Source organism: Chanodichthys erythropterus, chromosome 5, assembly GCF_024489055.1.
Source record: "Chanodichthys erythropterus isolate Z2021 chromosome 5, ASM2448905v1, whole genome shotgun sequence".
Taxonomy (NCBI): Eukaryota; Metazoa; Chordata; class Actinopteri; order Cypriniformes; family Xenocyprididae; genus Chanodichthys; species Chanodichthys erythropterus.
This window is the reverse complement of record NC_090225.1, coordinates 2435137-2449871: the sequence shown is the minus strand read 5'-3', so window position 1 is coordinate 2449871 and position 14735 is coordinate 2435137. Positions and strand designations below refer to the sequence as shown.

General features: G+C 33.9%; 1 protein-coding gene across 6 annotated transcripts in view; it reads left to right on the top strand.

The window, feature by feature from the left end:
• The window catches only part of disc1 (DISC1 scaffold protein), a 75107-nt gene that overhangs the window by 7124 nt on the left and 53248 nt on the right, over nt 1–14735 (top strand). For all 6 annotated transcript variants that reach the window (XR_010895182.1, XM_067385639.1, XM_067385637.1 and 3 more), the window contains exons 2-4: nt 3191–4011; nt 4259–4328; nt 6884–7037. Coding sequence is in view for 5 of the 6 variants with exons in the window: in XM_067385639.1 (XP_067241740.1) it covers nt 3191–4011; nt 4259–4328; nt 6884–7037 (1045 nt within the window). In the remaining variant the exon portion in view is untranslated. The remainder of the gene's footprint in view (nt 1–3190; nt 4012–4258; nt 4329–6883; nt 7038–14735) is intronic.

Genomic DNA, 14735 nt, shown 5'->3' with positions numbered 1-14735 from the left:
CCTTTCCAACATGATTACGTCATGCGTGAAGCATCACAGAGCAGTGCAAGACAAGCATTTGTGGTTTAAATGTATATAAATGTTAATTTTGTTTAGATAATGTCCGATGGTTTCTCTAGATTAGACTCTTATTCCTCGTCTGGGATCATGTAGAGCTCTTTGAAACTGACATTTGGACCTTCAACCCATTGAACCCCAGTGAAGTCCACTATATGGAGAAAAATCCTGGAATGTTTTCATCAAAATCCTTCATTTCTTTTCGACTGAAGAAAGAAAGACATGAACATCTTGGATGACATGGGGGTTGAGTAAATTATCAGGAAATTTTAATTCTGAAGTGAACTAATCCTTTAACAAATTAGGCACTTTGAAATATTCAAGTAAATATCTTGTCAACAGGGGTCGGGTGACAAAAACAAATCCCTGGAAATCCCTTCTCTAGTCGAGTGCTTGATAAGATCCTTTTGTCAGCATCGCTCGAGCAGCTCTTCCTTTCTCTCTAGAAAACATTCTTCAGCCGTGACTTCATCTGCTCTTCATTAGCTCAGTGTGATTTATGGGGAAAGACCGAAATGTTAGAAGATAAAAAGAGTCTTGGCATCATTTTCTTGCCTTACAATATGTGCACACCATTTCAGACTATAGAGATCAGTGATCTAAACTTTCGATTTTCCTCAGGTTTTGCTCTCGGCTCTCACAGTCCTGTGAATGGACTCCCTGTTATTTCTCCCATGTGAGTTTGTGTGTTTGTGTTTGAACGATCTGCGAGAGACGCGTTTAACGGCGCTGCAGCTGTTCTCGCTCTGTACACTCGACGGATTCTGCATTCGTTGCAGTGAGGGTTTGTGGGAAACGCGTTTAAATGAAGAGCCAATCACAGCTGCAGACAAAGAGTGTTTCCACTGATCCGTCCCCTTCACCCACAGAACAGACCAGTGTGTTTTGATGACTTGAAATGTAGAGGTTTTGGTTTTGTACTTGTATTCTCTTTGGTGTTTTGGGGCTTGTAATTTTCTGATGGCTTGTCGTTTGTGTGTTTGAACTCATTAACTCATTTCAGCTAATCTTGCAGTCAGTTTCACTCGGTCAGAGGAACGTTTCCTTGCTCAGATGTGGCTCTTTCATAACTCAAGATTAATGGTTCTCAATGAAGTATCAAATTAGTATCGATCTTTTTAAATGCATTATGTAATTTATTATAAAACAACTCTTTAGGGTTCCTGCAAATAATACTTATTTAATTTATATATTTAATATTTACTTTTTGATTTTAATATTTATATTTAATATTAATTCTAAAATTATGTTTCTCAGTTTCTCAAAAATACAATTCCATACAGTAAAGGTAATATTTTATATACATCTGTTACAATGGTAATTTTGTGTAAATTTTAAGTGTAAAATGCAAAGAAAAAGGCCATTTTAAATGTAAAAAAAGTATAATATTTACTGTGATATGTACAATATGTACTGAAATGTACAAACATTACAATTTAAATGATAATAATATTTACTGATATATAATTTATAAAAAATTTTAAGATGTTTTTGTGCATTTCCTGATATGCCCATTAGATTTAAATTCAAATATTTTTATTCATTTTTTTAATTCGTTTTGTGTAAAATTAAAATGTAAAATGCACAAAAATGTACATTTTAAAAGTAAAAAAATACAATATTTACTGATATATAATTTACTACACTCTTAAAGTTGTTTTTTTGTGCATTTCCTAATGTGCCCATTAGTTTTAAATTCAATTATATTTTTTTAAATTAAAGTTTTGTGTAAAATTAAAGTGTAAAATGCTCAAATATGTACATTTTAAATGTGAAAAGTACAATATTTACTGATATATATTTGATTAAACTCTTAAAGTTGTTTTTATTGTGCATTTCCTGATGTACCCATTAGTTTTAAATTCAATTATATTTTTTAAATTAAAGGTTTGTGTAAAATTAAAGTGTAAAATGCTCAAATATGTACATTTCAAATGTGAAAAGTACAATATTTACTGATATATATTTGATTAAACTCTTAAAGTTGTTTTTATTGTGCATTTCCTGATGTACCCATTAGTTTTAAATTCAATTATATTTTTTAAATTAAAGGTTTGTGTAAAATTAAAGTGTAAAATGCTCAAATATGTACATTTCAAATGTGAAAAGTACGATATTTACTGATATATATTTGATTAAACTCTTAAAGTTGTTTTTATTGTGCATTTCCTGATGTACCCATTAGTTTTAAATTCAATTATATTTTTTTTAAATTAAAGATTTGTGTAAAATTAAGGTGTAAAATGCATAAAAATGTACATTTTAAATGTGAAAAATACGATATTTACTGATATATAATTGATTAAACTCTTAAAGTTGTTTTTATTGTGCATTTCTTGATGTGCCCATTAGTTTTAAATTCAAATATTATTTATTTTTTTAATTAAAATTTTGTGTAAAATTAAGATGTAAAATGCATAAAAATGTACATTTTAAAAGTAAAAAATTACAATATTTACTGATATAAAATTGATTAAACTCTTAAAGTTGTTTTTATTGTGCATTTCCTGATGTGCCCATTAGTTTTACATTCAACTATTTAATAAAAAATACATTAAAGTGTAAAATGAAAGTGTACAATGTACAAAAATATGTAAGTAAATAATGTACAATATTTACAGATATATAATTTATTAAACTGTTTTAAATTCAAATATTTTAATTTCTTTTTTTAATTCAAGTTTTGTGTAAAATTAAAGTGTAAAATGCACAAAAAATGTATATTTTAAATGTATAAAAGTACAATATTTACTGATATAATTTATTAAACTTTTAAATTCAAACAGTTTCATTTTTTTTTAAATTACATTAAAGTTTTATGTAAAATTAAAGTGTAAAATGCACAAAAAATTGCATAATTAAAATATAAAAGAAGTACAATTATTTACTAATAGTTTTTACTGTGCATTTCCTGATGTGCCCATTAGTTTAATTTCTCAACAGCTGTATTGCATTTGACACACACACTGATCACAGGGAGATTTTACAGCTGAACCACATGACTGCAGCTGTCATGGGTCATTATTTGTTTACAAAAATGCCATTGTGGGAAGTTTGCATGTCAGATGTCCAAGTACCTCTCATGGTTTATTATCAAGACTAAGACGTTTAACCGGTAATCTGTTCTCGACAGGTGGTGCAGCAGCGTCGGGAAGCCATCGCAGGTGGAGTTTCAGACGGCCGGGATACATGCGGTCAGAGCCGCTTAACCAGGTGGACGCTGCCAGAACGTCATGTGATTCTGAACGAGAACATTCCAAGACTCCCATTGGCTCATCTACTAATGAGAACACTCAGAAGAGCGCTTCTAAACGCCCCAGTGAGAAATGGCATAAGGATGTTTTCGAGAAAAACAACTCTTCGGATTCTTCCAAAACTCGAGAGGAAAATTCTCTAATGCAATCAAGTGACATTTTCAATTCGAGCTTTAGTTTCATTCAGCAGTCGTTAGAAACTAGTGATTTTTTAGACGCAAGCACAAACAGTTCATCCAAATCTGTAAACAAACAATCTGAATCGACTTCTGAAACTTCAAACTCAGGTGTTTTAAAACCTCTCGCTCCTTTAGTAAATCACTCAGAGATCAGCTCTGTTCCAATTAGCCAATCAGGACATGAGGGTTTCACATTAAGACTTTTGCCTTGCTCGATTGGTCAGGCGCTGCCACAAAAAGGGCTGTTATTGGACCGAGATCTGTGGCTAGCAGACCTGGACATGCAGACCTCGTCCTCCATCACATCTTATGCAAAAGGTAACATCCAGGACTCAGACTCTGGCTCTCTGGACCCTGAAGTCACGTCTTCGATCTCGATTGACTCGTCAGACTCGACCTCGTCGGTCACCTCTGGCTACGACAGCGCCACCCCGTCCTCAGACCAGAGTCGGGACGGCCTGATAAAGAAGTACGAGGATGTTCTGCAAGACTGTCTGCAGAACAATCGCACAAACACCAAGGTCAGTACGACACAACTATGTTTAAGATATCTCCATAATTATTATATTATACAGTTATTCATATTTAATAATGTTTGCAAAGTCAACTATTGCTCATAACACTGCAAAAAATGCTAAAAGACCTTTTACTTGCTAAAAAAGTCCAAAGTTTTTGATCATGCTGATAATTTAGAGGCCTTAGATATTTACGTATAGATAAAAAATCTGATTTAGTGCGCTTAATAGGTACAATGTTTTCCCTCTTTAGATCGAGTCCATAATGACGAAGCTTCAGAGATTACAGCACAAAGCGGTTTTGGACGATGACTATGACAAAGGTCAGACATATTACATGCTCAGTGCTTGTTTCATTTATTATTATTATAATGAAAGTTTGATTTTCTCAAGCTAAAAGTATGTGTAGATTTAGTATAAATACTGAAACAGAATTGATTTCTTCTAAAATATAATTAAAGGTGCAGTAAGTGATTTTATCAGCAGTAGGGGGCGTGTCCACTCATGACGAGGGAGGAGAGAGAGAGAGCCAGTCAGCAGTAGGGGGCGTGGCTACTTATGATGGTGGAGGACAGGGAGTGAGCCAGTCAGCAGTAGGGGGCGTGGCCACTCATAATGGGGGAGGAGATAGAGTGAGCCAATCAGCAGTAGGGGGCGTGTCCACTTATGACGAGGGAGGAGAGAGAGAGAGAGAGCCAATCAGCAGTAGGGGGCGTGTCCACTTATGACGAGGGAGGAGAGAGAGAGAGAGAGAGACAGTCAGCAGTAGGGGGCGTGTCCACTTATGATGGGGAGGAGAGTGAACCAGTCAGCAGTAGGGGGCGTGTCCACTTATGATGGGGAGGAGAGTGAACCAGTCAGCAGTAGGGGGTGTGGCCACTTAAGATGAGGGAGGAGAGAGAGACTGTGCCAATCAGCAGAAGGGGGTGTGTCCACTTAAGATGAGGGAGGAGAGAGAGACTGTGCCAATCAGCAGAAGGGGGTGTGTCCACTCATAATGGTGGAGGAGAGAGTGAACCAATCAGCAGTAGGGACGTGTCCATTTGTGATGGGGAGGAGAGATTGAGAGTGAGCTAATTAACAATAGGGCGTTTTCACATGATGAGGGAGGTGAGAGAATGAGCCAATCAGCAGAAGGGGGTGTGTCCATTTATGATGGGGAGGAGAGATTGAGCCAATCAGCAGTAAAGAGTGAGATAATCAGCAGTTGGGGGTGTGTCCATTTATAATGGGAAGGAGAAAGAGTGAGCCAATCAGCAGTAAGGGGCGTGTCCACTTATAATGAGGGAGGAGAGAGAGTGAGCCAATCAGCAGTAGGGGGTGTGTCCACTCATGACGAGGAAGGAGAGTGAGCCAATCAGCAGTAAGGGGCGTGTCCACTCATGATGGGGGAGGAGAGAGAGTGAACCAGTCAGCAGTAGGGGGCGTGTCCATTCATGATGAGGTAGGAGAGAGAGTGAGCCAGCTTTTTGTTCTTGTTGTTCATTCGTCATCTTCGCTTTATTTTTCACACAGCTTTATTTTCTGTTAAAGACATCATCACTTGCAAAGGGTGTGTTTCTTTGAGCTGATTTCAAAAATCAACAGTGTTCAACAATGATTCTCAGAAATCGTGTACTGCACCTTTAATGCACCATCAAAAAGAACTTGTCATTGCTTCACATTTTAATCTTAAAGGATGCTCCTACTCCATACCGTATCTGTGAATTTCAGCCCAGTTTATGTCCAAATAAGTCCACAGCTGATGAAAGAGTTTCAACACATTAATGTGGCGTGCAAACACACCCGAACACTCCCGCCTGATTGTTCATACTCAGCAATGATCACATCAAACCAGACCAAAAACATTCACTTGTGATCGCTCACTTGAGAGCAAGTGTCACATGAATTTAGTGCACACGATTAGTGTAAGTCTAATGTTGTTTTTTTACTCTGAATCCTTTATAATATAATAATAAAAGTTATGATCAAATAGGCCCTCATGAATCATGATTGACTAATGCTGGGAAAATAAAGATTTATTATAATATATTTTTTTTTTCTGAGTAGGATCCCATTTGACGTTTATCTTTGCATGTGTGCTGTTTCACATGCCATTTTTAAACAGTATTAGTACAGTGTATTTACTGTACAGTAGTACATTATTAATAGTCCATAACTTTGAGACAGTTCTGTGATTCATTGTCAAACAGCGCCATCTGTTGGTCATCATGCAGTTCCAGTGTGCTTTCCATGGAGTCATGGATTCATTGGATTCATTTTATTGTGGAAAGGAAATAGTCTTAATTTCTATATCTCTTGCTTTATTAGTTACCCAAAAGCATCCCTCTATATCTTCACCATGTGATCTTGTAAAACTACTTCTTCATTTAGATCAGATCAGATGATTGACCTACATTTGTCAGCTGGAAGCTTTTTTCCCCTCTTTAGAGCCCATCAGACCTTGTGACTTACATAACTGGACTTTTCCCAGACTCTGATCTCTCTGTGTGTGTAAAGTGGGTCAGTTGTGTTTGTTTTGTGTTGTCTTATACTCACACACACACACACACACACACACACACACATTTCCTGCAGCGCCAATTTAAATTTATTTTCTGTACAAAGTAAATACATACCATAAATAATTAGAGCACCGATATGAACATTTTGTATACCGATAACCGATCATTTTGAAAGCCGATAACCGATATATTGTCCAATAAATCTGTGTCTGAGTTTATGAATACTTATTTTGACGCAGGATGAGTTTAGCATTTTTATAATGTTTTTGTATTGAGTTTGACCTGAAGTGACCAGAGACGAGTGTACATTTGTGTTCGGCTTGTGCTTTACTCCGTCAAAGAAAGACAAGTCTGAATTGTGTTTGTGTGTTCAGCCGAGCGTTTTGGGAAGAAACTAGAGGAACTGCGGAGAGAGAGAGCGACACTTAAGCCTGGTCTCCCGTCCAGACATCCTGAGGTCACTGGATTTCTGGAGCGTCTCAGGACAGCTGTGCACAGCGCCCTCCGCAGGACAGACATGGACTGCAGGTTTGGAAACATTTAAACACTTTATGCCTTCATTCATTTTGAGAACTTTTTAACTGTTTAAATGTTTGGTAATGGTAAGATACATTTATTTCAGCAAAAAAATACAGTAAAAAATGAAACATTCCAAATTAAAATCACTGTTTTCTATTGGAATACATTTAAAGAAAAAAAAAAAATATTTCTGTGATCAAAGCTGAATTTTCAGCATCATTACTCCAGTCTTCAGTGTCACATGATGCTTCAGAAATCATTCTAATATGATGATTTGCTGCTCAAGAAACATTTATTATTATTATCAAGTTGAAATCAGCTTCGAATTTTTGTGGAAACTGTGATACATTTTATTTTTCAGGATTCTTTGATGAATAGAAAGTTCTAAAGAACGGCATTGATTTGAAATAGAATCTTTTGTAACATTATAAATGTTTTTACTGTCACTTTTGATCAATTTAGTGCATCCTTGCTGAATAAAAGTAAAAACACATTTCTAATCTGACTTGATGTCCCCTAACACTACACTTCACTATCTTGTATTTGAAGGCTGGTTAGATGAGGGTAGTTTCAGAAATAACCCTTTAGGACAGGAAAACAAACAGGTAGGGCGGCAGTGCTGCAGGGATGTGTCTAAACAGCACTTCCTGTTGCGTATTGTTCCCATATGTTTATCTTTGTACAGTTTGGCGGCTGTAGCTCAGAGACACTCATCAAAGGAACGACACTAGAGTAATAATGCTTAACGGATTAATTCAATTATTTCCTGATAATTTACTCACCTCCATGTCATCCAAGATGTTCGTGTCTTTCTTTCTTCAGTGGAAAAGAAATGAAGGTTTTTGAGGAAATCATTCCAGGATTTTTCTCCATATAGTGGACTTCACTGGGGTTCAACGGGTTGAAGGTCCAAATGTCAGTTTCAGTGCAGCTTCAAAGAGCTCTACATGATCCCAGACGAGGAATAAGAGTCTAATCTAGAGAAACCATCGCTCATATTCTAAATAAAATAAACAATTATATACATTTAAACCACAAATGCTCATCTTGCACTGCTCTGTGATGCTCCACGCATGACGTAATCATGTTAATATATTTAACTAGCTGTAAAACATTAATTCACTATAATGATTGAGACACTGATTCGAAGTGACACAGATTTAGCGTTATTTTAGTATTATTGTGTGCTATTATAGTATTTATTTATATTTTGAATTAGCTTTTATTTTTATATTTAAAATTTTCATTTTATAATAAAGAATTAATATTATTTATGGAAGCCCGTTTCCGCCCAAAAAAAAAAAAAAAAAGAATTGCGACTTTTTATCTCAGAATTTACTTTTTAACTCGCAATTGCGTGTTTATATCTCACAATTGCGAGTTATAAAGTCAGAATTCTGAGATATAAAGTCACAATTGCGTGATATAAAGTCAGAATTCTGAGATATAAAGTCGCAATTGTGAGTTATAAAGTCAGAATTGCGAGATATAAAGTCAGAATTCTGAGATATAAAGACGCAATTGCGTGATATAAAGTCAGAATTGCGAGATATAAAGTCGCAATTGCGAGTTATAAAGTCAGAATTGTGTGATATAAAGTCAGAATTCTGAGATATAAAGTCGCAATTGTGAGTTATAAAGTCAGAATTCTGAGATATAAAGTCGCAATTGCAAGTTATAAAATCTGAATTCTGAGATATAAAGTCGCAATTGCGTGATATAAAGTCAGAATTCTGAGATATAAAGTTGCAATTGCAAGTTATAAAATCAGAATTCTGAGATATAAAGTCGCAATTGCGTGATATAAAGTCAGAATTCTGAGATATAAAGTCGCAATTGCGTGATATAAAGTCAGAATTCTGAGATATAAAGTCGCAATTGCGTGATATAAAGTCAGAATTCTGAGATATAAAGTCGCAATTGCGTGATATAAAGTCAGAATTGCGAAATATAAAGTCAGAATTCTGAGATATAAAGTCGCAATTGCGAGATATAAAGTCAGAATTGCGAGATATAAAGTCAGAATTCTGAGATATAAAGTCGCAATTGCGAGATATAAAGTCAGAATTGCGAAATATAAAGTCAGAATTCTGAGATATAAAGTCGCAATTGTGAGTTATAAAGTCAGAATTCTGAGATATAAAGTTGCAATTGTGAGTTATAAAGTCAGAATTGCGAGATATAAAGTCAGAATTCTGAGATATAAAGTCGCAATTGTGAGTTATAAAGTCAGAATTGCGAGATATAAAGTCAGAATTGTGTGATATAAAGTCGCAATTGTGAGTTATAAAGTCAGAATTCTGAGATATAAAGTTGCAATTGCGTGATATAAAGTCAGAATTGCGAGATATAAAGTCAGAATTGTGTGATATAAAGTCAGAATTCTGAGATATAAAGTCGCAATTGTGTGATATAAAGTCAGAATTCTGAGATATAAAGTCGCAATTGCGTGATATAAAGTCAAAATTCTGAGATATAAAGTCGCAATTGTGAGTTATAAAGTCAGAATTCTGAGATATAAAGTTGCAATTGCAAGTTATAAAATCAGAATTCTGAGATATAAAGTCGCAATTGCGTGATATAAAGTCAGAATTCTGAGATATAAAGTCGCAATTGTGAGTTATAAAGTCAGAATTCTGAGATATAAAGTCAGAATTCTGAGATATAAAGTCGCAATTGCGTGATATAAAGTCAGAATTGCGAGATATAAAGTCAGAATTGCGAGATATAAAGTCAGAATTCTGAGATATAAAGTCGCAATTGTGAGTTATAAAGTCAGAATTCTGAGATATAAAGTCAGAATTGCGAGATATAAAGTCAGAATTCTGAGATATAAAGTCGCAATTGTGAGTTATAAAGTCAGAATTCTGAGATATAAAGTCAGAATTCTGAGATATAAAGTCGCAATTGCGTGATATAAAGTCAGAATTGCGAGATATAAAGTCAGAATTGCGAGATATAAAGTCAGAATTCTGAGATATAAAGTCACAATTGTGAGTTATAAAATCAGAATTCTGAGATATAAAGTCAGAATTCTGAGATATAAAGTCGCAATTGCGTGATATAAAGTCAGAATTGCGAGATATAAAGTCAGAATTGCGAGATATAAAGTCAGAATTCTGAGATATAAAGTCGCAATTGTGAGTTATAAAATCAGAATTCTGAGATATAAAGTCAGAATTCTGAGATATAAAGTCGCAATTGCGAGATATAAAGTCAGAATTCTGAGATATAAAGTCAGAATTCTGAGATATAAAGTCAGAATTGCGAGATATAAAGTCAGAATTGCGAGATATAAAGTCGCAATTGTGAGTTATAAAGTCAGAATTCTGAGATATAAAGTCAGAATTCTGAGATATAAAGTCAGAATTGCGAGATATAAAGTCAGAATTGCGAGATATAAAGTCGCAATTGTGAGTTATAAAGTCAGAATTCTGAGATATAAAGTTGCAATTGCAAGTTATAAAATCAGAATTCTGAGATATAAAGTCAGAATTCTGAGATATAAAGTCGCAATTGCGTGATATAAAGTCAGAATTCTGAGATATAAAGTCGCAATTGCGTGATATAAAGTCAAAATTCTGAGATATAAAGTCGCAATTGCGTGATATAAAGTCAGAATTGCGAGATATAAAGTCAAAATTCTGAGATATAAAGTCAGAATTCTGAGATATAAAGTCGCAATTGCGAGATATAAAGTCAGAATTGTGAGATATAAAGTCGCAATTGCGAGATATAAAGTCAAAATTCTGAGATATAAAGTCAGAATTGTGAGATATAAAGTCGCAATTGCGAGATATAAAGTCAAAATTCTGAGATATAAAGTCAAAATTCTGAGATATAAAGTCAGAATTGTGAGATATAAAGTCGCAATTGCGAGATATAAAGTCAAAATTCTGAGATATAAAGTCAGAATTCTGAGATATAAAGTCGCAATTGCGAGATATAAAGTCAGAATTGTGAGATATAAAGTCGCAATTGCGAGATATAAAGTCAAAATTCTGAGATATAAAGTCGCAATTGCGAGATATAAAGTCAAAATTCTGAGATATAAAGTCAGAATTCTGAAATATAAAGTCAAAATTCTGAGATATAAAGTCGCAATTCTGAGATATAAAGTCAAAATTGTGAGATATAAAGTCGCAATTGCGAGATATAAAGTCAGAATTGCGAGATATAAAGTCAAAATTCTGAGATATAAAGTCGCAATTCTGAGATATAAAGTCAAAATTGTGAGATATAAAGTCGCAATTGCGAGATATAAAGTCAGAATTGCGAGATATAAAGTCAGAATTCTGAGATATAAAGTCGCAATTGCGAGATATAAAGTCAGAATTGCGAAATATAAAGTCAGAATTCTGAGATATAAAGTCGCAATTGTGAGTTATAAAGTCAGAATTCTGAGATATAAAGTTGCAATTGTGAGTTATAAAGTCAGAATTGCGAGATATAAAGTCAGAATTCTGAGATATAAAGTCGCAATTGTGAGTTATAAAGTCAGAATTGCGAGATATAAAGTCAGAATTGTGTGATATAAAGTCGCAATTGTGAGTTATAAAGTCAGAATTCTGAGATATAAAGTTGCAATTGCGTGATATAAAGTCAGAATTGCGAGATATAAAGTCAGAATTGTGTGATATAAAGTCAGAATTCTGAGATATAAAGTCGCAATTGTGTGATATAAAGTCAGAATTCTGAGATATAAAGTCGCAATTGCGTGATATAAAGTCAAAATTCTGAGATATAAAGTCGCAATTGTGAGTTATAAAGTCAGAATTCTGAGATATAAAGTTGCAATTGCAAGTTATAAAATCAGAATTCTGAGATATAAAGTCGCAATTGCGTGATATAAAGTCAGAATTCTGAGATATAAAGTCGCAATTGTGAGTTATAAAGTCAGAATTCTGAGATATAAAGTCAGAATTCTGAGATATAAAGTCGCAATTGCGTGATATAAAGTCAGAATTGCGAGATATAAAGTCAGAATTGCGAGATATAAAGTCAGAATTCTGAGATATAAAGTCGCAATTGTGAGTTATAAAGTCAGAATTCTGAGATATAAAGTCAGAATTGCGAGATATAAAGTCAGAATTCTGAGATATAAAGTCGCAATTGTGAGTTATAAAGTCAGAATTCTGAGATATAAAGTCAGAATTCTGAGATATAAAGTCGCAATTGCGTGATATAAAGTCAGAATTGCGAGATATAAAGTCAGAATTGCGAGATATAAAGTCAGAATTCTGAGATATAAAGTCACAATTGTGAGTTATAAAATCAGAATTCTGAGATATAAAGTCAGAATTCTGAGATATAAAGTCGCAATTGCGTGATATAAAGTCAGAATTGCGAGATATAAAGTCAGAATTGCGAGATATAAAGTCAGAATTCTGAGATATAAAGTCGCAATTGTGAGTTATAAAATCAGAATTCTGAGATATAAAGTCAGAATTCTGAGATATAAAGTCGCAATTGCGAGATATAAAGTCAGAATTCTGAGATATAAAGTCAGAATTCTGAGATATAAAGTCAGAATTGCGAGATATAAAGTCAGAATTGCGAGATATAAAGTCGCAATTGTGAGTTATAAAGTCAGAATTCTGAGATATAAAGTTGCAATTGCAAGTTATAAAATCAGAATTCTGAGATATAAAGTCAGAATTCTGAGATATAAAGTCGCAATTGCGTGATATAAAGTCAGAATTCTGAGATATAAAGTCGCAATTGCGTGATATAAAGTCAAAATTCTGAGATATAAAGTCGCAATTGCGTGATATAAAGTCAGAATTGCGAGATATAAAGTCAAAATTCTGAGATATAAAGTCAGAATTCTGAGATATAAAGTCGCAATTGCGAGATATAAAGTCAGAATTGTGAGATATAAAGTCGCAATTGCGAGATATAAAGTCAAAATTCTGAGATATAAAGTCAGAATTGTGAGATATAAAGTCGCAATTGCGAGATATAAAGTCAAAATTCTGAGATATAAAGTCAAAATTCTGAGATATAAAGTCAGAATTGTGAGATATAAAGTCGCAATTGCGAGATATAAAGTCAAAATTCTGAGATATAAAGTCAGAATTCTGAGATATAAAGTCGCAATTGCGAGATATAAAGTCAGAATTGTGAGATATAAAGTCGCAATTGCGAGATATAAAGTCAAAATTCTGAGATATAAAGTCGCAATTGCGAGATATAAAGTCAAAATTCTGAGATATAAAGTCAGAATTCTGAAATATAAAGTCAAAATTCTGAGATATAAAGTCGCAATTCTGAGATATAAAGTCAAAATTGTGAGATATAAAGTCGCAATTGCGAGATATAAAGTCAGAATTGCGAGATATAAAGTCAAAATTCTGAGATATAAAGTCGCAATTCTGAGATATAAAGTCAAAATTGTGAGATATAAAGTCGCAATTGCGAGATATAAAGTCAGAATTGCGAGATATAAAGTCAAAATTCTGAGATATAAAGTCGCAATTGCGAGATATAAAGTCAGAATTGTGAGATATAAAGTCGCAATTGCGAGATATAAAGTCAGAATTGTGAGATATAAAGTCGCAATTGCGAGATATAAAGTCAAAATTCTGAGATATAAAGTCGCAATTCTGAGATATAAAGTCAAAATTCTGAGATATAAAGTCAGAATTCTGAGATATAAAGTCGCAATTGCGAGATATAAAGTCAGAATTGTGAGATATAAAGTCGCAATTGCGAGATATAAAGTCAAAATTCTGAGATATAAAGTCGCAATTCTGAGATATAAAGTCAAAATTCTGAGATATAAAGTCAGAATTGTGAGATATAAAGTCGCAATTGCGAGATATAAAGTCAAAATTCTGAGATATAAAGTCAGAATTCTGAGATATAAAGTCGCAATTGCGAGATATAAAGTCAGAATTGTGAGATATAAAGTCGCAATTGCGAGATATAAAGTCAAAATTCTGAGATATAAAGTCGCAATTGCGAGATATAAAGTCAAAATTCTGAGATATAAAGTCAGAATTCTGAAATATAAAGTCGCAATTGCGAGATATAAAGTCAGAATTCTGACTTTTTCTCACTACTGTGTGACGATTTGCACAGTTATTAATCAATTTATGGGTGGAATATGAATATAATAATTCATATGGTTTTATGAATTATTATTATGCACATACCGACCCAAGGGGGAATTAACCATATATGGTGAATTAACTACAACATATTATAATCAATCACATATATGATTAGCTCTGTTTTAATAATTATGTAGAGAACTATCGGTCCGTCCAGCAAACCGGTAAGTTATCCACAGACTCTTACGACAGAAATATTACCCTCTGGCCACGAAGATAAATTTCTATGGTAGCATCCAAATGTAAAGCCAGGATATTAGAATCAGAACGTTAAAGTGACTTGGTGGTGGCTGAATGAGCAAGTGAACAAAATAAGTGTGGATATGAGGAATTTAATACACAGAACGGGTAATACAAAGGTTATACGGATAAATGGACACAAGTAGATACAAGTACATATAGTAGAAAGTAAAGGCAGAAATGAAAGAGATGATCAAAGCAGGGCAAATTGCAACACTCACCTTTAAGAGCCAGCAAGGAAACTCAGCATTTAAGATTGTAAAACGTTATACTTGCATAGGTTCGTTGGGGTGCTTAGAGTTTCGGAGCGCTCGGTTTGATAGTTGTTTCTTCTTCCGGAGGTTGTTTCGGC